The sequence below is a fragment of the Neopelma chrysocephalum genome, unplaced genomic scaffold, assembly GCF_003984885.1.
Source record: "Neopelma chrysocephalum unplaced genomic scaffold, ASM398488v2 Primary Assembly neopelma1_22, whole genome shotgun sequence".
NCBI lineage: Eukaryota > Metazoa > Chordata > Aves > Passeriformes > Pipridae > Neopelma > Neopelma chrysocephalum.
Genome location: NW_020897689.1, coordinates 20,216,443 through 20,243,285, shown reverse-complemented (window position 1 = coordinate 20,243,285; position 26,843 = coordinate 20,216,443). Strand labels below are relative to the sequence as shown.

Sequence of the window (26,843 nt, the reverse complement as noted above, 5' to 3'; positions counted from 1 at the left end):
CTTTAAAGTCCCTTCTAACCCAGACCATTTTATGATTCTAATGGTTTAAAGTAACTAGCCTGGACTTTGCACAGAAATCATGGGGTGTTCATAATCATTTAAGGTCAAGAGATTAAAAACTCTACTCTTTGGTTTAGGAACCTCTTCTAGAGTGCCAATTACCACTCCTCTGGCCTGAGTTTTCACCAGGCTGGTGATAGCTCCCTGCTCTCTGAGGGCTGTATAGGAGACAAAAGTACCCAGGAGGGTGGTTCCCTTGTGGAGTGAGCGCTGGGAAGCATTTCCAGACTTTGCCAAGAGTACTGACAAAGCTCATGGATCTAAAAACATGTTTTGCAAGTTATGCAGCTCTACTGAAGTCAGCACTTTCATGGTTACAGAGTAAACCTTTGTGTAAATCTTTTTGACTGTAATCTGGAAATCTCAATTCACACTTTTTTTTTTTCAATTCTCTACCTGCCACAGAATGAGGTAGAAAGTAAGAGATTTGATGCCTGGCTGTGTCAATTTGTTCCTAGAACAACTCAGAGAGGAGTATTACTGGGATCCCAGCATGCAGAAGAAACACAAGAGTCATAGGGTAATATGAGGAGTGCTGGGAAGGAGTCTGCTTCGGTGGATGACGAAAAGTAGGTATTATTTCAGTGGATCTGAAAGAAGATGCACATCCAATATGACATCTCAAGAAAAAGTAAATTTTTCTTGGAGCCTTTGTTGCTGTCTTTGTACAGCCATTTTGAGCACCTTAGAAATAGATAAGCATACATTTGGAATAAATAAAACCAAACACATGGAATTGTAGAGGGATCAACAGTGGACTTCTCAAAAGAAGAATAAGAGGAAAAATTTATGCTATCTGCTAGTTAAACAATGGAGAAACCAGATTGCTATTGTTTAAAATTATGTTTGGGCTTCTTTCTGATGTGTTACTTTAGCCAATTTGCTCTTATTACCTGAAGGAAGTTAGGCATGCAGCCCTGACATCAGAAAACTAAGTACCATCCCTATCACCATTACCAAATTATCAAAAAGTTCCTGAAGGCAATCTCTGAAATACAAGGAAAAAGGTTTATAATGGAAAGGAACAGGCCAAAATTAGATAGCCTTTCTTACAATTTTATGCTCTCCAAGAACTGAGATAAAGAGTCTTGCAATATAAGACCTGTAATCACCTAGGAATAGAGGTAAAGCATCCTGCAATATGTCAAGAGAAAGAGAATTATTCAAAAAACTTCAGGCCATTAGAGTTAGCCAGTATTCTTTTGCAATGATATTACTAGAAATAATGGTATAGGACAAGATTACTTGACATTTAGAAATGGGTGATTTATTTAGGGGCAGACGGCATATATTAACACTAAAGGAAAATTGTGTTTGACAAAGTAGCTTGAATCTGATTATTTTAATGTTCCGTTGTTGAAGAAATGAATTAATGTCTGCAATTTATTTGATTTTCAAAACTATATTTGATATTTGTCATGAAAGAGACCTAGTTTACAAAGAGGGAATTTTAGGCAGTTATTAAATAGAGTAAAAATTACTTCAGAAAAATGAAAGAGCATGTCAATTAACAATAACACTTCAGGTGGAAAAACATATACAATCAGCAGTCAATAAGCACCACTTTACTTGACCTGTTGCACAAATTGCACTGAAATCAATGTCAAGAATGGCTAGATTTAGTGGTAAAACATATTAGGACTAACAAAATTACATTGGGTTTCTGGGAAATAGATAGTAAAATTGCATCAACACAGTTTATCTCTGGAAATTAAATAAGTTCTGGTGCTTTTTCATACTATAATTCCTCATTCTTCCCCTCTTTTTTGCATTCAGTCACTCAGTTTTAATTTAGCAAACCCTTTTCAGAAACTGCGAATACTTTTTTATATTAAAAGAGCTAGATAACTTTTAGATATTTATACAATGCATTTATTTCAACAAATCCCAAAGCCTTGGTTTATCTATAGTGATTTGCAGTGATTCATACACAAGAGCACGAATCAATATTCTACAGCTTTGCACTAGAGAAGTGGATTTCAAGCCTTGATCATTGTTTCATTTCTGTCTTTGTGTCGTGATGGGACACATCACATTCCTATCTTAAAGACCTCTTAGATCAAGGCACTAGATATAATTCCTTTAGACAAGCAAGGAAAAGTGGTTTGCCTTACATTCTTCTGGTTTAACTTCTAATAAAATATTTATTTTAATGCAAACCTAAAATTCTTCAGGAAACAGCCTCAGCTCTATTTGCTTTAAGTTAAATAGATATAATTTAGTTTTATGCCATATTAACTCTACCACCAAGACACACAAAGGGATCTTTGCATCTTCTTTCAGAATTGATAGAATCACACTTTTTGAGTGTACTTGGTAGTCAGATTGAAAATTTCTGCCAGCACTGCTCTACAGAAAAGGCTATATAAGGACTATTTAAAAAAGAGGTATGAGAGAATGTGAAGTTCCAGCCTCATGGCAGTGTGTGAAGGTGTCAGTCAGGGTGTTGGTGGTTCCAGCATCCACTCGATGCCCAGCAGTGCAACTCCTGTTTGTCTGGAGGAAGGGGACATGCAGGAAAGGGAATTGGCAAAGCTGTCATTTAGTGTCAGTGTGACTGCAGGTAAACCTGATTTGCCAGGTTAGTGTTCTGTCATATTAGGTCTCCAAGCCGGTACCCAGACTAGGCAGCATGAGGGAAGAGCTAGACTGCAGCTGCAGTAATTTTGATTTGTTGAAGCTGTCATGGAACTGTGTTCTGAGTGGCCCCATGAAAGGTGGCTACTACCTACACTAAGGAGGAGCATCTTCATTGAGACACTTGTTGTGGTGGAATTCTGCATCCTACCTCAGTCCTTTCTCACCTCAAATAGTTGTCGCTGCTTCCTCTATTCCTCACCCCTTGTGGCTGTACTATGGCACTTTGCCAAAGAAACTGGGGATCACTCACTCCAAAACCATTCCCCTTGTGAGTGGCTCACTGCCATCAATGTTTGATTTCAAACAAGAAGCAGCAATAGGCTACAAATAACTTAATTGTTTCTATGTCAGTGTGGGTTCTTTTTAATTTGAAGGTTGACATGGAATGTCAGGTTGATTGAAAGATATATCCCTGCTGTAAAATGTCAAGTAGCCATAAAAGGGAGGTGCTAGAATTTCACACCTCATTGAAGGATAGGGTTGTTTACCAACCAGTTAAGCATACAAGGGAACTTCTGAGTATAAAGAACCTTTATTCTAATAAAGCTTTTTTTATTCACTTGGGTCATGTGTTCTGCTTATTTAAAGGAAAATACTAAATCTATCCAGCCCTTCTAGAAGTTTTGAAAGATGAGTGACTCTAGCATGCAAGGTATACATTCACAAAATCTAAAACACTGACAACCACCTTATTCAGAGGGAAGCAGAAAGCTAGTTGAAGATGAGAATTGACATCAGTTTGCAGTGTAAATAGAGTAAATGCAGTTTTTCTTTTATTCTTAGTTAACATTATTTGTATCTGTGTTCTCACTTTTTAATATTCTGACTAAGTGTTATTACAGATTCACTCTAATTCCAGACTAAAAAAAATTTTAAAAGAGGTGGGCAAAATTACTCTTCACTGAAGGGGGAGTGCACCTAAACCCCAGGCCTCTGGGACACCTTAAAAATTGTTCTAGTATCCCACCACACCCTCACTGTATCCAGAGAGTAAAGAAGAAGCTTTCATCTGTACTATGCAGGCCAGGCAGGAGCAGAAGAACCAAAAAAAGCAGGAGTGGCTGGCAGTGAGTGCTAGCACCCTTGGAAGTTCCCTGACATGCAATAATAATGTGAAGGGACAAAAGCTTGAGCCCCGAAAATCATGGAGGGACTGTTCTGCAAAATCCCAGCTTTAAGGGTTTTCAAGAAGTGGAAGACTCAAATTCACATTCTCAGTCTCATTTAGAGCAGAGATTTGAAAGATGATGTCATACCTTTCAGTTGTGTGCCAAGATCTGGAACCTACATTATTTTGGAACTTCTTCCTTCAGCGTTACTGATGAAACTACTTCTTTTAGCATAATTTACTCAAAATTTATTTCAGGCCAGGATTCTACTGTTAGATGAACACTGTAATGACCATTTCATCCTTTTTGTCTCCTTCAAAACTAATTATTCACATGTGTGACAATACAGTGAGAAATCAAGGCAGACTTAGCCAAGGATAATTTGTAACCTCATCATTCAGGCAGGTGTTCTTGGGAAATGAGAGAATTTTATTTCCAATAATATTAACAGGATACTTGAACCCGGGAGGATACTGAGCACCAGAATTACTGACATTTAAGTGAAGAAGTACTCTCTCTCCCCTTGCTGGAAAATATAAAATGTTTTCTGTAGATCTATCTACCCACTGGTTTGCAAATATCTCATTTCTAATCAAAACAAACTGATTATTTTCAGAAGCTAAATTTTTTTTTCTCCAACCTGCAACACTTTTTTCTCTCTATCTGAAATTCTGAAAATCTTAGTTTTAGATTAGCCTAAAACAAATTTGAAGAATTCTTGGTATTTGTTCCTAACTAAAAACTGACTTGCACATCTCTGCTACACCCATTTGGTGGTATAGCGAGATTACAAAAAATTGCTCTTTTTTTTTTCTGGCATACTCTTTTATTCCAGCCTTTTCTACAGTTTATTTATTTGTAAATAATTACGGTAAATGTAATGTAATGGTGCACTAATGCTGCAGTCCAGACATTGTAACCTCATTAGATACTACTTTTAAATTCTCCAAGGGAGTAGGAACAAAGTTCCTAGCATGGCAAATAAACGCCAGTGACAAAGCATGCTGAAATTGAAGAGGAATTTGACTCACTGTCACTAGGAGATAGTAGAGGATTCAGAACATCGTGATAGTTTCCCTCATTCCCATCAGACGTTGTTTTATGGACAGGAATCAATATCGGCAATATTGCTAATTTTACATTTTCTTCAATGGACCTATTCTTTCTGCTTCAACCCTTCACTATTCTTGGGAGTTATCAGTACTTGGATACTTTGTTGTAAATCTGCCTAGCAAACACTTGAACAGGTTCCACATTGGCAACATCAGCATATAAATTCCTCTTTGTTTTTCTGCCTCTAAAAAATCAGGTTCTCCGGACACCTTTCAAACCACTTGGTTCTCTGGACACATGCTTTCATATTTTATTGGTTGATCACATATTAAAAATAATCCTTAAATGATCTCAGTGGTTAACCTTACACATGGTGAAAAAACTGCTGGCAATAAAGAGTCAGCTGGGAGACCTATAACATCATGAACTCCTTCCTGTTTTTACATCTTTTTTACTTGTTTTCTTAGGTCAGGGATCTTCATCTGTAAGCTGAGGAAGCACATATGATTTAAAAAAAATTTTTTTCATCTGCTGCTTCCGAACAAAACTGTATGCTCTAACTGTGTACCCTCCAGCTTATTAATGTAATGCTTTCCAAGAGCCATTGCCTCGTCTCCTTGTTATTGTCAAGAGAAACCCCTCTGACTCTGCCATTCTTCCTATGGAAGGTGATTTGCTTGAATCTCAATAATTTCAAGACTGCTGGGACAGCAGAATGACAGAGCTGCTCTTACTGTGTTCCCTTCTCAATTCCATGGACGCTCACAATGGTGGGCAGTTAAGTATCTAACGGGGGTAAGATGTTGCCCATTGGCATCACTGAGCTGTTCTTGCATAGTCTGTGGTAGCCCTTCATTTCTACGCTCAGAAGTGAACCTGAACAGGTTTTAGTGAACAATAGTGATAATATTATTTCCAAAGCAGGATGTGGTTATGATACACATCTGAAGTACAGCACTGAATGCCAGAGCAGACTGACGCATGACATAAAATAGTCTAAACCATTTAGTTACTCTTGGTTGTGAGATAGGCCTTTTTCATAAGATCTCAACTATTGTTGTTGTAATGCTAATGAGGCCTTCAACCAAATCTGCATTAGGCTATTTTCTGTGTCTTTTTGAAAATTACTGATTTGGAAAGCTGATGTGATTCATATCATGCACCATTTTCTTCCTGTCTTTCAAGGGATAAAGTGATTCTTCTTTCTCACTCCAAATTCCTGTTTTGGAGTGAGTCATCTCTCATTTTTTAAGTTAATCTGGTAGCCATAGTGCTGTCAATTTTCATAATATTCCTTGTCCTCAGTACCTGAAACAGCAATTCTACCTGTTCTTCTCAGAAGATGGGACATTATCTATCTGTACAAACTTGAACTAAAAACACTGCTGACAGTTTTAATAGTTTCCTTGAGATGGTTGCTTACACAGGCTTACATTATCCATATAAATTTCTCTTTTTTGAATCCTCCAGGAGATTATTTAGATAATTACAGTAAACTATAGAGCATGTCGTAGGGTTGGAGCTGGCCAGCATATTGCTGGATTTTTTTCCCTCATTCCAAATTGAAAGAAAATGAATGGTGGGTTTTTTTAAGAAACAAAAGCTTGCAGTATCTTACCCCCACACACACTCCCTGTCAAAATACTAAGAACAGACGTTCAACACAGTCAGTTGAGAATTATTTTGTTAAACTACTTCCAGGTAATTGTAGTTGAGACTATTCTTGCTGATGTATGCTATCATAATCCTTTCAGAGCAGAAAGGTTTAAGAAGGTACAACACAAAGTCACTATCAGTTTCTAGAATAAGTTTGCGTAACAAGGCATATTAATCTTATATGTTAAACTATTAAGAATTTTTAAGTTTTTCAAGCAAACAACCATGGAAAATGTAGGCCTAAAAAGACTTTAATGTAAGTACCCTTATTGTAAGGCATTTGGGATGAGTAACAGTATAGGTGTGCTTTATAATACTGAAAGATTCTAAAAACTGTTTATGTACTGAAAAGGAAAGCAAAAATATGATTATTATTAATTTAGAGCATTTTGTTTGTTGGTTGCTGCAAGTTTTTTTGGTCAGTTATTAAGTGCTAAGTCAAGTTACTTTGCCACCAAATATTTTTATAAAGTATTTGCAAGATTAAGCTCTGACACTGTGACCTTAATGATGCTCTTAATGTAAGTTTGAAGCAAATGTGAATGAACATGAATTTATGTAGCTAATAAGAGTGCAAATCTCAAACTATTAATCCATGCAGTTAAAAATGAACATGAAAAGTAGATAAAATAAGATGTAGATATTTTTTAACTTTTGAACATTTCTTCAGGAAGCTATTTACTGCTCTGGAACTATCCAACCTGGCTACTTCACATATAAATAAGAGGAAGAAAGTAAAAACTTGAAAGAAAAAAACAAAGAGGGTGTTGAATTTAATAATGGAAACTATTCTGCCTGCTGATTCTGCCTTTTTTGATTAAATAAATTTGTGACTCAGTAATAATTCTAACATCTCTGTGAAGTGTTACAGAACAAACCAGTGTTATATTAGGGGCAAGTCAGCAACATACCTAGATTTCCCAGTACAAAAGTCTCACAAAAAAGGGATCAGGGTAAGGTTTACCTCCTAAGGGAAGTGTGTTGCAAAACTTGTGTAAGCCAAATCTCCCTCTTAAACGGATACAAAATGTTTTTACGGATACATAAATATGACAGATGATCACAGCCACCAGCTGACCAAGGATCGATCAGCCTCATATCAGGCCTTTCCTGCAATTTGTGCGTACAGGCACATTAATATTTATATATGTGTTAGGATAGATTGTCTAGAACTGCTAACAATATCCACATCTTTCTACTTTGTTTAGTAAAGGACAGGTGCTTCCTCAGTCCCTCTTTTCCTATTCTGTTCAGTCTGGTGCATAGAGTCTGGAAAAACCATAAGGATGTGGGGATAAAATTGGAAACAGTGATTCCTTTTAATTAAAGGTAGAATCTGTTGAGATATAACAAAAAAATAAGCTAATGTGTTAAGGTATAACGCTGCTAGTGGAAGAACTGAGCTCACAAAAATTTTCTCTGATTATTTCTTTCTAAGTGAAATTAATGATATGCAGCAATTCAACACAGGAAAAAATCTCTACTAATTAAATTATTTTATGTTTTACAAAAGATAATTTTTGTTTATTTGCCTGATACCCTTTAACTCAAAGGCTGGCATCACAACCTTCTCAGCATCAACTCCTGTCAACATAGAAATAGAATTGCTGGTTTTGTGAATCAAGGTCTGGTGCCCAGTGGCATCACCATTCATGACCCCTCTGTGTACTGTAAGAAACCTGAGCCACTATGACTACTAATATTCCTATTCATCTCATTTGTCTTAATAGCATAGGTGGCACTGAGGAACAAAGGGGGTCAAATGTTCTTAAAATAACTATGACTGTGCAGGAAAAAAAACCACAGCAATTTTCCATCATCTTTACTCTCCAGGCGTTAGAGAACACTCAATTTTAGCATAAAATGCCTAACCAAATTATCAAATATCTACATTTCTTTTAGTAAAAAAACAAACCAGCAAACCAAAACAAAGAGATTTCACTTGCTGAAATGGGACACCTTCTCCTGGGTGACTGTAGGATTGAACTAACACTGATGTCCTACAGATTTCACTGCATTCTGTGATGCAGGACTGTGCATCAAAACTGTGACCTGATTAGCCACTGATGTGGCTGGTGCATCTGGAAAGGAGACCAACTTCTCCATAAATTATCTTGATAACATCCTTTTGCTATCAAAATAATAATTTGGTTTGGCAGCCGGTTGCATTAATTTTCTGATTGAGTCATTTGAACTTATTAAGTTATTGATTCAAATTTAATCCTAACATCAACTTGACATTTACATTGTTTAAATATAATTAGCTCAAAGAAAGTTTAGTAAATTTACGTAATGAAAAGTTTATTAAAGATACCTCTTTTTCCCTCATGTTTTCATATAAAGCTGGCTATTCTGTCAGTGTATTATTGTATCAAAACTCTAAATGCAGAGAGAATCTCAATTAAAAAAACTGTAAATTATGTATTTTTGCTTACTAGCTACTATCTAGTCTTGTTATATTGACAAATCCCAAATTTCAGCTCAATTACCCATTTCTGTTCCAAATCAAAACATTTCTGAAAGCTGGCTTAAAATTTAATTTAGAAATAGATAAAAATAATTCTTTTTTATTTTAATAAGAATTCTTTCTATGATAATTTTATTTTTTTTCACACTGAATCCTTGAGAGTTTTATTTTTCCTTTGAGATTTGTAAAGAATTGGGAATGGGTGGGGCATTTTTTGTCAAAATATTTTCCATGCTTTCATTGCTAGTACTGCGATGACATGAAGCAAACCAAGATCTCCAGATAAGTGAACTAAAACCACAATTTAGAGATAGAAATTATTTTTTGTTTATATGAGAAAACTAATTTTTTTTTCCGTTAGGTCAGTGCACAGAAACAACAAAATCAGAAGGAATTCATTGCTTAACTGAAATGTGCCCATTGTTGGGTCTACTTTGTGTTCTATTTGGCCTTTCTAAACAACAGAGACATTATTTTAAAACATAACCCAGATGAGAAATATACTAAAGACAGAAATATCCGAGAGGGCTCAGACTCAGATATCTGCATGAGCAAGACGTGAAAATATGTTATCTATAAAAGCATAAAAGAACTTCACTTGACTTGCATGACTTTTTGTATCAAGCATGCTACAGCAGTCTTTTGATTCTAATACGAAACTATAGTAAGGATCATTGCACTAATGCATGAGGATTTGTGATAATGTTGCAGAAATTTTACTGTCAAAACTGAAGTGTAATGACTTTTGTTATCATGGTTTCTAATAACTATTCAGCATGAATTGACCCTACATATGTTTTACTGCAATGATATGTCAGTTATCCAGAAAGTAAAAAAAAAAAATTAAAAAAGAAACAGGAATCAATAGACCTCCTCTCCCCAAAATATTACTATAACATGACCACCTGAAGATAGCAGATAGTGAATACAAGAATGAATATCTTACTTGTGTTTTAAAGCAATTATAGTTTGTGTTGTAGTTTTTAAATAAAAGTTATGTGAAAAAAACCAAATTATCGATGTTTTGTAAGACAATGCCGCTTGCAGTATTAAGGACAGATACAAGTTCTTAAGTTATAATTACATGCCAAATCTTTAGGTTTGGAAATCTTCCTTAATTTAACTATAAGAACAAAAGCTGATGTCTACAGTACAACCACTGACACGTTAGCACAACACATCAGAAGTATCAAATTTTGCTCATTGATTAGATATTCTAAGATCATTCAGTGCAAAAAGAAAGATACGGTAAATAACTAGATTTGTTTTTAAAGCATAATCATATTCCTGGTGCAAATATGTTAGCGCATTGAGACTTCCAGAAGAAACTACTGCTATATGTTTGCGGGGAAGAAGCTGTATTAAGCAAGATCTTGTTGCTGTCTACCACATAAAGACTAATCTACAAATCTCATACATGGAGGATTTTGCCACACCACAATACACAGGTACAAACTCATAACCTATCAGCACTGAAAAACAAACAAACAAAACCCACCAAACAACCCCCCCACAACGTCTACACTCGAGCCCAAATATTTAGGGGAAATATTTGGTACTCAATAGGATGCCTTTAAAGATATTATCAAGACTTATTAGAGTTTATTCCAAAGTCTAGAAAAAAATGGAAATGTGTGATTCATCTTATAATGAAGCTAGCACATTCAACATGACTGGCACTCCAGTGGAAAATATAGATGTAAGGGATATATGAAGAATGTCTTTGTGGAGGGAAGTGTTGTTTCAGAGAGTAAACCACTAAGAAAAACAAATTGAGAGTAAGAGTATCTGAAAGAACTATAAGGAAATACTTTTCTTGTTCAGAGTGATATTTGACAACACTGATATTTGATCAAGTTAAACATCAGAGTCATAGAATCATAGAATGGTTTGGGTTGGAAGGAACCTTAAAAATCATCTAGTTCCAAACCCTCTGTCATGGACAGGAACACTTTCCACTAGAGCAGGTTGTTCAAAGCCCCATCCAGCCTGGCCTTGAACACTTTGTGGGTGTTTTCCAGTTAAAATGAAGAAAAATAATAATTAAAAAAAAAAAAATTAGCTTTTATATTAGTAAAAATTGGCTTCTAATTTTGAGTAATTATATATATATAGGAAAGCAACTTCTCAGGAATTGAGGATAAACACACTTTCTTCTTGAATGTTCCTGCCATTGTACTGGTACACATATATAGCAGAGCACCAATAAAAATCATTACTTTGACACTTCCCCAGAATTGATTTTCTGTTGTTGATGTAATTCACTTATTAGCAAAAACCTGAGAAGAAAATGTAACTTTTCATAGGTAGTGTATATAATCAATATGGTTTTTCCTTTTGTCATAATTCTTAAATACTTTGTTTATGTGAGAATGGTAGGAATATTTTAGTAGTTGGACTAGTTATTCATTTAACAAAATGAAGAGTTATCAAAAAAGAAATTAGATTAAGTTGCCTCTGTAATCCTTAAATTAGTATTGTGAGGAGCATTTCCATTCTTCATACACATACCACTGCTGAAAGGCACAGAGGAGTGTCCAAAGTTCTAAACATTGCCATCACTAATTCCTACCTCAAGCTTGGTATATGTACTGTAATGCTAATTATAAGCTCCTATAGAATAGGAACTTCATAACCATTTTCTTCATAAACAAGATTTTAAAAAGCAAAAAATCTTATTATATAGCATTGCTAATGAAACTAGATCCTGTTGGTATTGCATTGCTATTTTGCTATATTTTACTATGTTTATTTTATTATATTCAAATTGAGAAGGAAAAAAGCAATAATATATGCCAGCTCATTTGCAATTTTCTTTTGCTTCCAGACTACATCATTGAGATGCATGATAATATCATCCATACTATGTCCAGAAGAGGTAAATTATTGAGTGGAAAATCTTTTTTGCAGATATTACCAAGACCTATTAAATTCTGAGAATGTGGAAAACAGATATTCTTACATAGAAAGAAATAAAAGGTCCAGTTGATAAACTTACACAGGTATATTTCTCTGTAGAAAGGCTGGAAGAGAGTATGCCTTAATTCTTCATTCAGAAAAAAACCTTCATATTCCTGATATAATACAGTCCCTTTAAGAAAACATTTCAATACTCATAGCATTGCCTTTGCTGTCGTATCAACAGAACGTAATTTACACTCACTTTGTGCAGAAAGATAGGCAATAATTTCTTCTGGGTTTTATGTTTTGAATCTCCAACTTTTTCTCCAAAAACAGTTATGCCTAAGAATATATGACTTAAAAAGAGTTTTGTTCTGAAATACAGAAGAGCTCTATAGTTAATAAGAACATCTTGGAAGGGATCTTCTTGTTTATATTTGCCAGGACCAAACTGAATCCAGTGAATCTTGCAATACAAAATTAACTGCAGTATTATGAAAAAATGAGCAATGGATGAAGTTACAGGCATAAGACATAAAATGGATGCTAAGAGTAAAGTACTAGCAAATAATCTGAATTTTACATTTAAGGTATTTATTTGAACACTTCTACACTGTCCATCTAGAAAATGGACTAAAATACCAATATATCAGGACCTGGTTCCTGCATATGATCTGAGTTAATAAAGATTCTTACCTGAAATTGCCGATATGAAGGTAAGGTCTTATGATGACTTAAATGCATATTAATTTCCCAAAATGTGGGCATTGAAGGCAATCAAGGAATAACCTAAACCACCTGAACAATATTTTTAATTGATTACAGTGGGTACTGATAAGCTTTTATTTTGAGAGCTATGTATAAACACAAAGAAACGAAACAGGAAATATTTTTTCTGTCATTGCCACAATGAAGTTCTAAAATATCATTGACTCAGATTTCACGGCACTGTTAAATTAAAAAAATAAAATCTTTTAAGTTGTATCTAGTGAGTCAATAAAATGCTACATCTGGCCATTATATCTCCATCATACAAGTTCATTGTCATAGATTTTACCTTTTTTGATTTTCACTTGACTGTTTTCTGAATTAAAGGCTTATGGAGTCTGACCATAGATGTCATAAAACTCACAATTAGCAGAAAAAGTGTTTTATGGAGAAGTTTTATGTAACAGTAAAGTAATTACCGTTACATAATTAATTACTGCATAATGTATTTATATACAAAAATAAATACATTTCAGATGCAAAGGTGCAACTTATGAATAATGTATTTTGAGAACCTTACATGAACTGCTCGGTAAAAATAATAAAATACCCCACCACAGCAAGGAAGCAAAAAATGAAAATATGAAAATGTGAAATATCCAAGAAGAAAAGGAGAATTATGGTGATAGGTATTACTGCACACATTCTAATGTTATTAAATAATTGCATCCGTTGACTTTTAGAGGTGAGATCAATTAATTGAATGAGCGATATTAACACTTACCTGCTGATGGTCTCTAGCAGCAGCTTCCAACCTGATACTATTGTCGTAGAATTCTGTAAGATCTCTACTGTTTAAGTAGTAGTTATGAAAGATTTTATATTCCTGAACTAACCACAGATTTTCTTTAATGATTTGATCCAGAGAAACCTAAACAGATAAGTAAATGATTATACTTACTGCCAAACACCTTTCTAAAAAATGAAATTATTGGTCACTTCTACAATTTCCCTGATTCATTCACTTATGAACATCTCCAAAAGATAGATGACAAGATTATGGTTCCAGTGAAACAAATGGAAAAACTATAATTGAATTTTGGGTGGCTAGGATTTTGCTGAATGAATTATAGTAAAGTATATGTTGTTAATAAATGACTTGTACAGAAAACAATTATGTAAATAGTTACAGTAGAAACTACTAAGTAGAACACATCCTCTAATTTACTACAGAATACAGTTCTGCATAGACATTATATTGTCTTAATTGCCAGAGAATACATCAAATTCATTCATATTTTTCCTAACTCTCAATTTGTTTCTAAAGCTTCCACAATGAAATACTCATGTGCTTTTTTAATAATTTCAATGTTTCCAATCAGTTTAACTTGATTTAAAGACTAATAAAATGTTTGACTCTCATAATCTGATACCAGGTGAAGCTGAAGTTGTTTTGAATGTATGCTTCTGTAGTAAGAAAAATTTCCATTCCTTTAAATCTGATTTTGATTGAACTTTTTCTGATTGCATAATATTGCAATCATCACAGAATTTTCTAAGGAATTTTATCTAGGTTACAAGGACACAATCTGATTTAATTTATTTTTAAATTGATTTTTGGCACAGAATGCTATTCTAATTTTCATTATTTTTCCATTAAAAACACTTAGGAGAAAGGGAACCCAGTAGACTTTTACCCATAAGTTAATTGAATATTGTCATTTCAATATTTGACCTTCAGAACTTCTTTTAATTTCATCACTATAAAACAACAGGATGGCTGATTTCAATATTTCACAACCTTTCTGCCAATATATTTTAAATGTACAACTTTAAAATGCATGTTTAAAACATCACAGCTAGTGATGAGTGCTGTCCGATAGAGAGAAGCACAAAACCCCACCATCAAGCAAGCCTGAAACTTATTCAATTTGTGCATGTTGTTGCCAGGTGTATTTCGGAGGTATTTCTGTTAAAAGCACCTGCACATTATAAGGTGGAGTGAAGGAGAGTTTACAATTATGAGAGTGTGTAGAAGCCTTGGACAACTAATTAAGCCCGAATGTCCATGGGCTGAGTGGCCGCCCTATTCTAAGGCAATAATATAAAGTCTTCTAATGCAAAAGTCAGAGTCTAAAAGCTTTTAAAGGTAGAGGAGTCTGCTTAAGAGTCTCTTTTATACAAGAGAGCTCTATGTAATCCCACTCGCAGAACCATGTGTACCCTTGCAGAAAAGCAGAGCGAGCAGAACCGCTAGAGCAGTTGGAGCAAATGTCACCATCGTCTGCTCCCTGGATGGAGCCTGTCGGCCCAGCAGGAGCAAGGGCAGCCCTCTGGCTTGACAATCTGAAACAGTGAGTGAAATGCTACCACAGGCGGTGGGGGGCAACCACCTGTCCCTGTAGTTGTCTCACCAAAATCCAGAGAAAGGAATTGTAAATAATTTTGGGTTTATTTTTGAAAGAAAAATATCACATATTATCTGTTTACCTATCTGCTGCTCTTCTCCCCTTAAACAGGAAACAATTTAAGTCAAAAGATGCGTGTCTGAGGCAGAAAAAAAAATATATTTTGAGCATAAAGGAGTTTAGATTAATTTTCCCACATTCAAACCACTATTTTTATTAAAATCCTAAAAAAGACCCTGTTGTTGATAGTTAAGCTGTCTTTGGAAAGGAAACTTAAATACATATTGGGAAGATTTCTGTAACAATAAACATTTCAGCCTTATACTATAGCTACAAGTTTTTGCAGAACCTAGGAGGTCTAGGGAAATTTGGTACAATTCAGACTATGCTTTAGTATCTCCCATGTCTCTAAAAGAAATCTTGTGAATTAGTGGACTAATAAAGTCTGAGTTCTTCTGGAGTCTCAGTATAATATTAAAGAATCATATGTTTTCAGAACCTGTTCCCAAGTCGATAATTTAGTGTTTCACCTTTTAAAGACAAAACTATCCAAGGGAAATAGCAACATGCCTGAAAAAGTCCCTGGCCTTCCCTTGGAACTAAATGAATTTAGGGAGTTCCCAAGACAGTTAGAATATTAACAATGATTTTGTGACTTTTACTATGTTTTAATCAAAGGGATATTAACTCTTGTTTCTGTATTTATACAGAATTTCTAAGAACTTTGTCTAGAAGATAGTCATGGTTATGCAACTAAATCTAAAAATTCTTCCTGTACAGAACTGTCAATCTCTACATCATTAAAATATTATAACACTATATGTCTATCAGAAATCTCAAAATAATAAAAAGAAAGATGGATAATTTAGGGAGTAAGATGTGATTATCTTCTTGATTAATCTTTGGGCAGCAGTAAAACCTGGTTTTTAGGCTTCCTTAGCAAATGCAGACTGCTTGATGTTAATATGTTTACATGTAATACCTGCAAATGTAATATTTTCAACATCACAGTACTTTCACATATATAAGGAATATGGGAAAATGATAGATCTTGTAGACTATGAACATCAATATAGTATTTTTCACCAATATCTTACCACAAACCAGTGAAGTACTACTGTTTTGTATGATTTAAAATGGTCCAGACATTTTGAGAATGAATAACAACATATCAAAGAAGATAATAGCCTTCTCCAAATATGGCCAGTTATACTTGTTGTCCAGTCCCCAAAATTGCTTCATTCCATAGCTTGTGTCAGCTGAGACAGATAAAGTGAAATGCTTCTTTTTCTCTCACTCACTCCTCTGAAAGATGAGCTGAAGTTCAGAAAGTAAAAAGCACACATCCTTTCAATACCTGACTGTCATTCATTGACATTTCTACAGAGGACTTCCCAGAATATAGGCAGAAAAAAAAGTCTTAAGGAGTATTCTTTCTTTACAAAAGAGATGAACCAGTCAAACTGTGATCAAACTTGGCATGCGAGAATATACACCACACCTCTTTCTGCTATTGTAGGAACACAGGGAATCAACGTCAAAACTAGTTGTAAGATATTCAGGTAGATGATTCTGACATTCGTTTTTTGTTTTATCTCTGGCAATAAAACTTCTGAATTTGTAGACTTGTGAACTAATAAAAAGCACCACAATTCATGTGTTTGTTCTTTTGCTCCTTAGCAAAACTTGATCAGACTTCTGGTACATAAGACTTTGTCTACTGGTACATTTGACCTCTTCAAACATTCTGGAAATTAAATTCAAAATATAAGAAGAAATTTTCAACATTTCTATTTTCAAATGAAGTTACTTTTTTTTTTCCGTGGAAAACACCCTGTAATTCAGGGGAATTTCTTGATGGCTCTTCACTGAAATGAAACTTCAGTCACAGCTTAGAGAAACAAAGTGAAACTATCAAAGGCCATGTTAAAAACAAATGAAAGATATTTTTTTGCACTATATGTAGTTAAGGTGTACAGATTCATCTGAATATCAAAAACTTACAGAGATTTAAAAGGGACATACAATTTCTAGGAGAAAATCCAATCACTTGGTGTTGCAAGTGATCCAAGAATTTTTTTATGGTTCTATGTAAAGAATTGTAGAGACAAATCTTTGTCAAGATCAATGATTTTGTCCACATAATGATATACCCATAAACATGATATAAATCCTTGTGGTTTCCAGAGTCAATTGTCATTTCGAATGGTCACTCTGACAGCAGTGTTTTATTTGAAAGATAAGAACGATTGATTTTGACAATCAGGTGCATCAGCACAATAAACTAATTATTAAAGGATCTATATTAATTGGCTATAGTACTTAAACTTGATGTTGTGAGGAATGAAAATGGTTTCCCGAGGCAAGAATGAGGGTTTCTTTTGTAGGCATAAAATATCCTGTTCATAATATGAACACCAAAATAAGAAATAACTTACCTTAAATTTACTGTGTTAATGTGCATCTGCCCCTCAAACTCCACAGACCTTCCCCGGAGTAGCTTAGCAAAGTTTTTCCAGTAGTGTCTCTTACACATCAAATGCGTTTGTTCCCAGGTCATAAGAAACATGGTGATAGCAAGTGCCACGAGGTCATTGTATTAGAGCTGACAGGTCTCCCAGCTTTGGCAAAGAAAGTTCTTGTAAAGCAAGCCTGAGGTGTTGGGGTTTTTTCCCTGTCTGAGGGTTGATTGATGCAACTAATGCTTATCAGAAAATAGTTTGGGCTCTACAAGTCCCAGAAGATACAACAAAATTTGAGCTGATATAATCAGTGATTCACTCTTCCTACTTCTGATATTCTGTTGATGCTGCAACCAGCATTTGATATTTGGTAATTTATGCACCAAGGATCACGTAGCTACTCAGTAAATCTCTACAGCTGCAACCCTTTTAAGGTACAGAGTGCAAACAGCTGAGCCCTGCTTGAACAAGCTCTAACACGAGTCAGAGGATTTATGTTGTTGATATTACATACTGATCTAATACAGATTTTGATGGTCTCTGAGCTGAAACAGGTCTTCCCCTGTATCCTCAGCCAAAGTAAAAAAAACCCACATAGTCCAGAGTTGCTGAAACTATCTCTTCATCTGAAAGACTATCTTTTTACAACTGTGGCATGAATTTTTTTGTTATGTTTGGGCAGAATTTTAGAAAATGTATGTTTAATTATAGACTCAGACTGACACAGAGAAGTGAGAGATCATATTTTTTTAATAATTTGCTAAAGACCATTTTTAACAAATTAATTATTCTTTCAATAGAATATGATGTTAAATATTTTCTGACAAGTTGCATTTTTTATTTCTGCAAACTAAAGTAATGGTAACTTCAGGTAGCCTTTCACTGATAAGACAGCACTTCAAATGACAATTCCAACAGTTTGGAAAAAACCCCAAGTTTAATTTTTATAAGGACACAAATGGAGAATTAATATGGGGAATAAATCCAGATATGCACTAAATGTTTGGGAAAAAATTTATGTGGATGTTGAGTTATACAAATAATAAATGCTACTAAATAATAAAGCTACTAAAATAATATAGGCAAATATAAGCACAAACTTGTCTGCTTTAACATTACAAGTATTCCAAAATAAGTGGTATGTAATACTATACAATAGTATACAATTCTTCACGTGAGCCAAAGCTGGAAAATATTTTTATTCATAGACAGTCTTTCTTATATATGAAATATTCTTAACTCTCCAAAGTTAGTTTTTGGCACATGAACTAAATTTTATTGACAATAAAAAGAATCCATGGCTATAGAATAAGATCTGAATGTTCTAAGATTATTTTATGTTCATGTACCCTTTAACCATGATTACATTGGTGCAGAAGATGTAAAAAAAAAAAAAGGCAAAAATTTGAAGTACTAGAAATATTTCATTTTATCCCACTTGAACCTTCTTTAGAGTCCTGGAAATGAAGTAAAGACAATAATCTTGGAGAAATCAAAGGATTTACCAGTCTAGATGTCTGAACTGGTAAGGCAGAGACCACTTGAAAGGCTGGGAAGCAGTCCGTTTTGCAGGGTATGTAGTGACACTGATTTTTCAGATGTGAAAGAAAAAAATTAGCATCTAGTTGGGCTCTTCCCGATGAAGGTGTCTACCTCCAGATTGTAAAAATGAGAATCAGAAACACATGTGCAATCTGATGATCTGCTTGCTACTACTGACAGAATTTTCAGGACTCAACCTGTGATCAAAACACCTGTAAAGGAACCATAAATGGCTCTGGCTAAACAGCAGTGTATTAAATTTATTACTGTTAAAGAAAGATTTGAACAGATCTCGCAACTGATTACTCATTTTTAGTCCTATCTTTATCAACAATCAAGAAACACGGATTATAGGGGGATCTTTTCCTTTGTGGAGTCCAACCTCTTTGAAAGTCAAGAAGTGTGTGTTCTAGAATTCTTCTGAAGGTTTCAATGAAACTCTAGAGAATTTTGCATATACTCCACCATCAGGTCTGTCAATAGCTACATTTAAAGAAGCTTTGAACTGGAAGAACGAGCTGTCTTTCAGAACATAAGACTTGAATATCTGTCTTGTGTCTATCAAAATTTTGAAATGGGTTCCTGTCCTGCTGAATAGAAATGTACCTTAATAGTGCTGCTTGACAATTAACTAATTTTGTTGTGAATAGGAGACAAATAAGTTTTTCTTATTGAAAGAATCAAGGATGGGGGAGAGCTTTGTCTACAACTGGAATTTTTCCTCAACTTAAATTTTGTGATCTGTCATGATCACAGATGTTCAGCAGGAGATAAGCAATAGTCAAGATATTTAGGAAGCAAGGCCAGAATATGGCACTGCATCTACTATTAAGCACGTATACATTATGTATAGTTGAATTCAAAAGAAACGCAGGGGACTGGAAAGTTTCTAAGTCTTGAACCAACATGAGATGAATGTCAAGGTTTTGATAATTCCCTTCAATAGCTTCTGAAAATAAAAAGAGCAAAATTGTGTTGGGAAACACACTAAAGAATTGGCATCATATAAGCAGATAAAGAAAATGAACTGATGAATAGATAGATCTTCATGGTATCTGATGCCATGATTGTGTTAGGGCTCAGTACGGATTTGTTGGCAGAAACCTGGATATGTCACTTAAGTAAGTCACAGTTCTTTTCTTTCTTGATATCATGGAAACAGATTGGTATCAAAGCACTGAGCTGGAAGCACGAGCACGACGCCTTCAGGTAGTAGGGGTCACTGATTCCACCAGTGGTGTCAAGAATAAAGCTTCAGAATGCACACTGACTTCAGAATTAGTGACTACACAGAAGTGAAAAATAAAAAGTGTTAAAGTAAGCAGAACACAAAGTTCAAAGACAAAAAGGAATTGAATAAATTATACTGCTGTTGCAGAAAACATGAATGACAACAGACTATAAAACGAAAAGGAAGAGGAAACACATCTTAAGTCTGATGCTAACTAAGGAACAATGCTGCTAACTATGGAAAAGTGTAACTTTAAGAGTTTTTATTACAAGTTAATTATAAACAATTGTTATGATATAAAGTGCCAGTAAGTCAGGGAAGAAGATTAAAGAGGATCTCGTCCAATCCGTTGGTTCCGAATGCTAATGGAAGAAAACATCAATCATTCAAAGACCAGAAAAGAGCAGATTCTTTAGAGTTATGCACTTGATAGCAAAATGCCTCTATAGCACAACAGATGCCTACCTTTTTTTAAAAAAATCATTTGCTTTAAAACCAACATCACTTACGTTTATTGAGAATAGTGTGGAAACAAGGAATATAAAAGTGGTCCTTCAAAGTGTGTTATGTAATCTAAAACATTAACACTGAATTTAGATTTAGTGTTGCTGACTTTTCCATGCAGAAAGTTTTTATTTCACAAAAAGTAAAAGCTACTTGTTTGGACTAAACTCAATCTATAAATATAATGAAATGCAATTTCACATTCACTGAGAATTAAAACTCAGGTTAAAATGATATAAATACAAAAAAGATTTTGAAATTACATAGAATTACGAACTTTTTTAATCCTACATTATCCTCTATACTTAAGTTTATATGCTTTGTCTGAAGAGAAAAAAAGAAAAGAGTTTATGATTTCATTATTGTTTTCTGCATAACATAGTTTTAGACTGTTAAACACAAACTTATTTCCCTATTGTTGCATCATTAATTTTTCTTCTATATCATCACAGTTTGATTATATATACCTGCCAATATTTTTAGAGCATGTTATGAGGGAGAACTTCACTTGCAGTGCTATTTTGCAAAAGATGAAACTGCATGGGAATGTCCATTTATTTATATTACTATGACCTGTTAAAGATTTATAAAGGCTCTCCATTTTCTTATATATTTAGGAACGGACAAATCTGTATCACTAGGGGAAAAGGCTAATTACTCACAGTAAGGTCATTAGATACACACTTTCTTTTTTCATTACAAAGACTAATATTTTTGCAATAATGGCACTATGCAGAGTAGATGAAGCAAATAAATAATAAACCTCCTTATTCTGATGCTAATGCAAAACCAAATGTTCTTTCAATTTTACAGCTGTAAAAATTAAAGTGAGAAAGGTATCAAAGAAGTAAACAGCAATATTCAACACAATATCTGTTACTTATACACATCTTTCATACGACCACATTGCCTCTGAAGTGACAAAGGTGCAAATAAAGGAATTTGTTTTGAATTTTTATTAAATTAATTGGAAATTAAAAAATATTTATGTTGCATTACTTGAAACATAAAAAATAAACTGAATTTTATTTTTTAATTTTTTTCTTTTACAGAATAACATATTTTATTTTTAAAAACATTGTAATCAACCATAAAAATATTAGCATTTAATTCTGGTTTTGAAATTTATCTATTTTAATTTCCACACAGTTAGAGGAATCAGCTTTAATACTTGGTACCCGGAAGTCTTCATAATTCTTTGAAAAATTATTACTACTAACTAAGCCCCTGATGGAAATCAACATTGATATTTTGTTCTAAAGTAATGCTCCAAATGAAATGTTGTAGAAGAATATTTTGGCTAATGTCAGTTATGTACTTTGGTCTATGGACAAGCCATTTGGCTTTCCTGAACTCTGCCATAGTGATAATGCACATGACTGATGCCCAGTGGACTTCTCAGCTGAAATTTTCTTGACCACTGCATTTTTTGTAGTCATGTCTATACAAACATTCATAATAAAAGTAATTAACTGATATTGGAGAACTGTTGACTTATTTACTTTTATTTCTTTTGCTAATATTGAGATATAAGAAGATAAAAACACTTACCATAACATTTATAGTGCATAAACTACCTTAAAATATTTATCTTTTACAATGAAGAAAACCCCTCTTTCTTTCAAGATGGAGCAGAAAAGTCTCTTCTCCTCATCTTATTCTTTCCAGATCTTTTAAATAACAGAGAATGCATCTCTGCTGCTCTCTGCTACAATAGGCAGTTTAAAATTTTGAAAAAAGACAGTTTAGAAAACCTTCACTAATCAAAACTAAACATATAAGGAAAGATTGAACAAAACTTAATTTTTATAAATGACAGTTTTTTCTGTCAACTCCATCACCTTTCTTCAGGGTGAAATCTGAGATTTGTCTTTTTATGTAAACCTTCGTTGTCTAAAACCTACAACATAAATATTATGATGGTCCCAACATATGAAGAGCAGAAAAGATGCAGTACACTGAGATCAATCACATAAAGACAGCAAGATGTACAGAGTGCTAAGAAACAAGATATTAAATGGCTGGGAATCCAAGAAGGAAGAATCCCACAGGTTTTGAGTGGAGCTGTTGTATGTTGGAGACCTGCTTGCCTTCAGCATAAGAATTCTGAAGTCAGTGTGGAGACGTTAACTTCTAGAAGCAAAACGAGAATATAAAAAAGGGGACCGATGTCCTTAAAGTATCTGTATAAGCACTGCAATCTAAACAAAAGGTATCAGGGATTTTGCTACTTGTTAACATCACATCAAAGGCAGAACATGGTCAAGTTTCATGAGAAGTAATCTTCCAAAACAGTTTTGTCATTGGCCACTGCATGTGAAGACAACAGTTACTGGAGAAAAAAACCCCAAGTATCAACATCAGAAAAAAACCACTAAGAGACAGAAGGTTATAACAACTTCTGCCGGATGTTCATTGTACAGCATATGTCACCATTCAGATTAAGCCTCAAAGAAGCCAAACTTCAAATCATAAACAGTCTCATAAAATCTGGTGCAGTAACTGTATAAAATGAAAATATAATAATAGTTTATGTAAATTGCAACATTTCATACAAACTGCTTACATGGGATTGTTAAAGACTTAGTAGTGAGGCTTCTTTATTAAACACTGATTTTAAAAAACTGATAATGCTCTGAAAAGAAAAATACTTTTCCACATAGTGGCAAAAGTATATTTCCTGGAACTTTTCAAATCAGAATACCATTTTACAGTAACTCTTATAAACAAAAAAAGACAACTATAGCAAATATTTTAAACTGAGTAGCTATTTTTCCTCATTAGAATTTTACAGATTCCTGCCAGCTCAACAGATGTGTGAAATCTGACATTTTCTGTATAAAATAGGGTAAATGGGTATTTAATATATCTTCTAGGCAAGTACCTATAACATGCATACAAACACACAATCATTCTACAATTTTTTTCTACATTTTTTAGTTATTGCATCAAACAGCATCTCAGAAATTATTTAAATAATGAATACATTTAATTATTGTTTCTAGAGATAATGTATATAATAATTTTATTTATATTATAGAAAGCATTCATATATTAAATAGCCTGTTCAAAATAATTGTCATTGGACTTCAGGATATATTTAGATCCAATACTGATATAACAGTAATTGTAAAGCCAATTGTTTTTTCTGACAACAAAGTCCCTGCTTTTCTGCAGCTGTTTTGGTTTTTAATACTGCTCATTCACTTCAGAAGTGTCATTTTCTACAATAATGGCACAGCAATTGTACTTTTTCACATGAAAACAATAACCCAGTCTAATTTGCTCATTCTTGTAGTTTCAATGTATTTAACCCAACTGAAGTCACAGACATGGTCACTGAGAAAGAAACTACGTTCCTGTGTTTGGGATAAGCCAAAGTTGAGTTTTAGGAATGTTAAAGTAAATGCACAAACCAGCATGTTCTACAAACAATTTCAGAATCAAACCCAGGACCAAAAAAGGGCAACTATCAGAAAGCTTTTTGAGAAATACTTCCTAAATTACCCTTGTCTGTGTGTGGATGTGCTGTCACAACTAAAGAAGAGATCTCTTTCAGTGTCACGAGAACATGGTCAGCACATAAACGGGCAAAAGGAGCTACACAAAATGTCATTTTGCACTCTACTAAAAAATCCTAAGAAAAAAAAGGGAAATTGTTCAAGGATAGGAAAGGAGGGATACAAGGATAAGAATAATTTATGTGGATTACAAAACCTGAAGAACTTCAGAGATCAGAAAGTGGTACCTTTCTCTATCTTTGAGTGATGTACGTATTTGTAACTTGAATGCTCCAAGCAGTAAGTTCCCATATCCACAATCATCACAGGAGCAGTTGCTGAGTTCTTGAAGCAAATAGAATCACTCTATCACATGCTGCATTAGCTTTGAGTCTTCCTCCGTATTACTGCAGTGGTTGATAAGAATATAGATAAAGCTTCAGGAGATATAAAGAATGGAAGCATTTTTTAGCAACACCACTGATATACAGCTTCAGCTCTGATGGGTACTTTCCAGTGAGAGCAAAAGGTTGTATTTCAGTTGTTCGACAAGACGCCTTGAAATATTTCATATTCAGTTTATGCATTCAGGCAGAGAAGGCCATGTCCACATCAGCAATTAATATGAATGATTTTACACACCATCTTAAGAGGTTAGTTTTCCTTCTACAATAGCAAAGAATTCCCTAGATATCAAAGTGGAAAACACTTCCAGTTTTCATATATGAAGTATGGAAAAGTATATAGAAATACTGACTGTGATTGAAGCAAAAGTAAGGAAGCAAGAAAAAGTGCAGGACAGCTACTTCCAAGAAGCTACTTGGAAAGAACATCATCTGTGATAGTTGAGTCGTAAAGGTCTGAAGCTTATTCCTTCACTCCTTATCAGGAAACTGTCACAGATGACTCTATTTCAGCAGAAGCTAGACTTTGCTGACTTTGGAAGAACTAGTTCTTCTACTGACAGAGCTGTTTGCTTCCGACTCCTCACTCGCAGCTTCTCAGAGAGGGTTTCTGTGGCGCGATCCCCCTTCACCAGGAGGAAAGAGCCATGACGTTTCTTCTCTGGATTCCAGCGGCAAAAAGTTGTTTATTCAAAACTCCCGCAGGCTTTTAAGGTCTCCAGGGGAGGGTTTAGAAAGAGGAACGTGATTGGGCCAAGGTCTGGGGGAAAGGGAGCGGCTTGAGGGCTCTGCTAACCAATGGGGGATACAGGAGGACCAAAGTCCAATAACAAACCAGGGATTGGGGAGAAACAGATGAGACAACCGATAATGCTTGTGCAGGGGCAGGGACCGGTTTGGGGAGGGGAGACAACATGGCACTGCGCAGGGGGACCACATGGGTAAGGGGAATTACATGATTCAGGGGAGAACTGTACAATAAAAATGCAAGTAGTCGGTGTTTTTCCACTCCACTCGATCCCAGAGAGCTGCTGCTGTGATGGACCCACTTCTAGAGTCTTTCTTTCCAGGATTCATAGTCTTGGCATTCTCCCACAATCTACATACCAGGGGGAAAAGATTCTTCTGCCATGTTCCGTGGTACTGTAACAAAAATGAGGATAACCACTCATACAAACTCACTAACTTTTACCAAGATGCTGACCCATCTTGGACATCAGTTTCTCCTATTCTCTCTGGACAAAATGTTGATCACCAAAATTCTTTTGAGGTTTGTTTTTAATTATGACTGGCCAAAATCTCATGTCACCTCCCTCAGAGAAGTAAGAGAGGATGTCTCAGTACAGTACATTACTGTAATAATGTAATAGATTTCTGATATTAATAGAATTCTGATATTTGACCACCTAACAACTGATGCCAGAGGATACAGGCATTGAACATCTCAGAGAATGTACTTTATACTATATGCCATTGCTGCATAAATGTAAAAGGAAAATATGGGGGGGTTTATATTCATATCATATGGAAACGATATGGCAAAAATTCAATAATGAAATTATAACCTATTTGTTCACTGTTTTTAGGCAGCTAAGGAACTGTCTAGTGGCTTATTCCTCATATGTCATGAAGTCCACTAGCTTATTCTAGAGCTATCTATGCTACCTAAAGAAGGTATGCTCAGCTTTTCTGTTTTCAAGCTCTTTCTTCTGTTATCTCATATTTTAATTTAACTCTTGAAAATATACCCACTGGTTTTGCTCTGCAATTCAGTGGGATCATTTCAGTTCATTTATGTGAACTTCAGAGAAAGGACAGCAATTATTTGTAATTCACAGAACATATTATCTTTGAAAATCTACGCACTTGGAGAATGACTACGTCTGGAACTTATGAGGAACACAATGTATTATTTAGCATGTTATGACATAAAAACTACATATGACTCTTGTCCCCAGTTTTTTTCCAGTAACACTTGAGGAAAAATTCTACTTTTTAGGAAAGGAAGTAGGAGTGAGTAGGAAAGTCTACAAGCCATATACTCACAAACACTACTATAGGCAAATAACACCCTTGCCTTAGAAAACTCCTTCTTCTTTTGCAAGATAAACAAGCATGAAAAATTCTCTTTCCAGATGAATTTTTAGAGCTTTTTCAGTTCATATCTCATTAGGATTGGGCGCACATTATTATGCCAG

The 26,843-nt window shown here is 34.6% G+C and overlaps 1 protein-coding gene across 1 annotated transcript in view; it reads right to left on the bottom strand.

The window, feature by feature from the left end:
* Positions 1 to 26,843, bottom strand: part of CCDC178 (coiled-coil domain containing 178) — a 158,028-nt gene that overhangs the window by 45,440 nt on the left and 85,745 nt on the right. Inside the window, 1 exon segment of the mRNA XM_027675643.1 lies at positions 13,379 to 13,525. Coding sequence (XP_027531444.1) covers positions 13,379 to 13,525 — 147 coding nt within the window.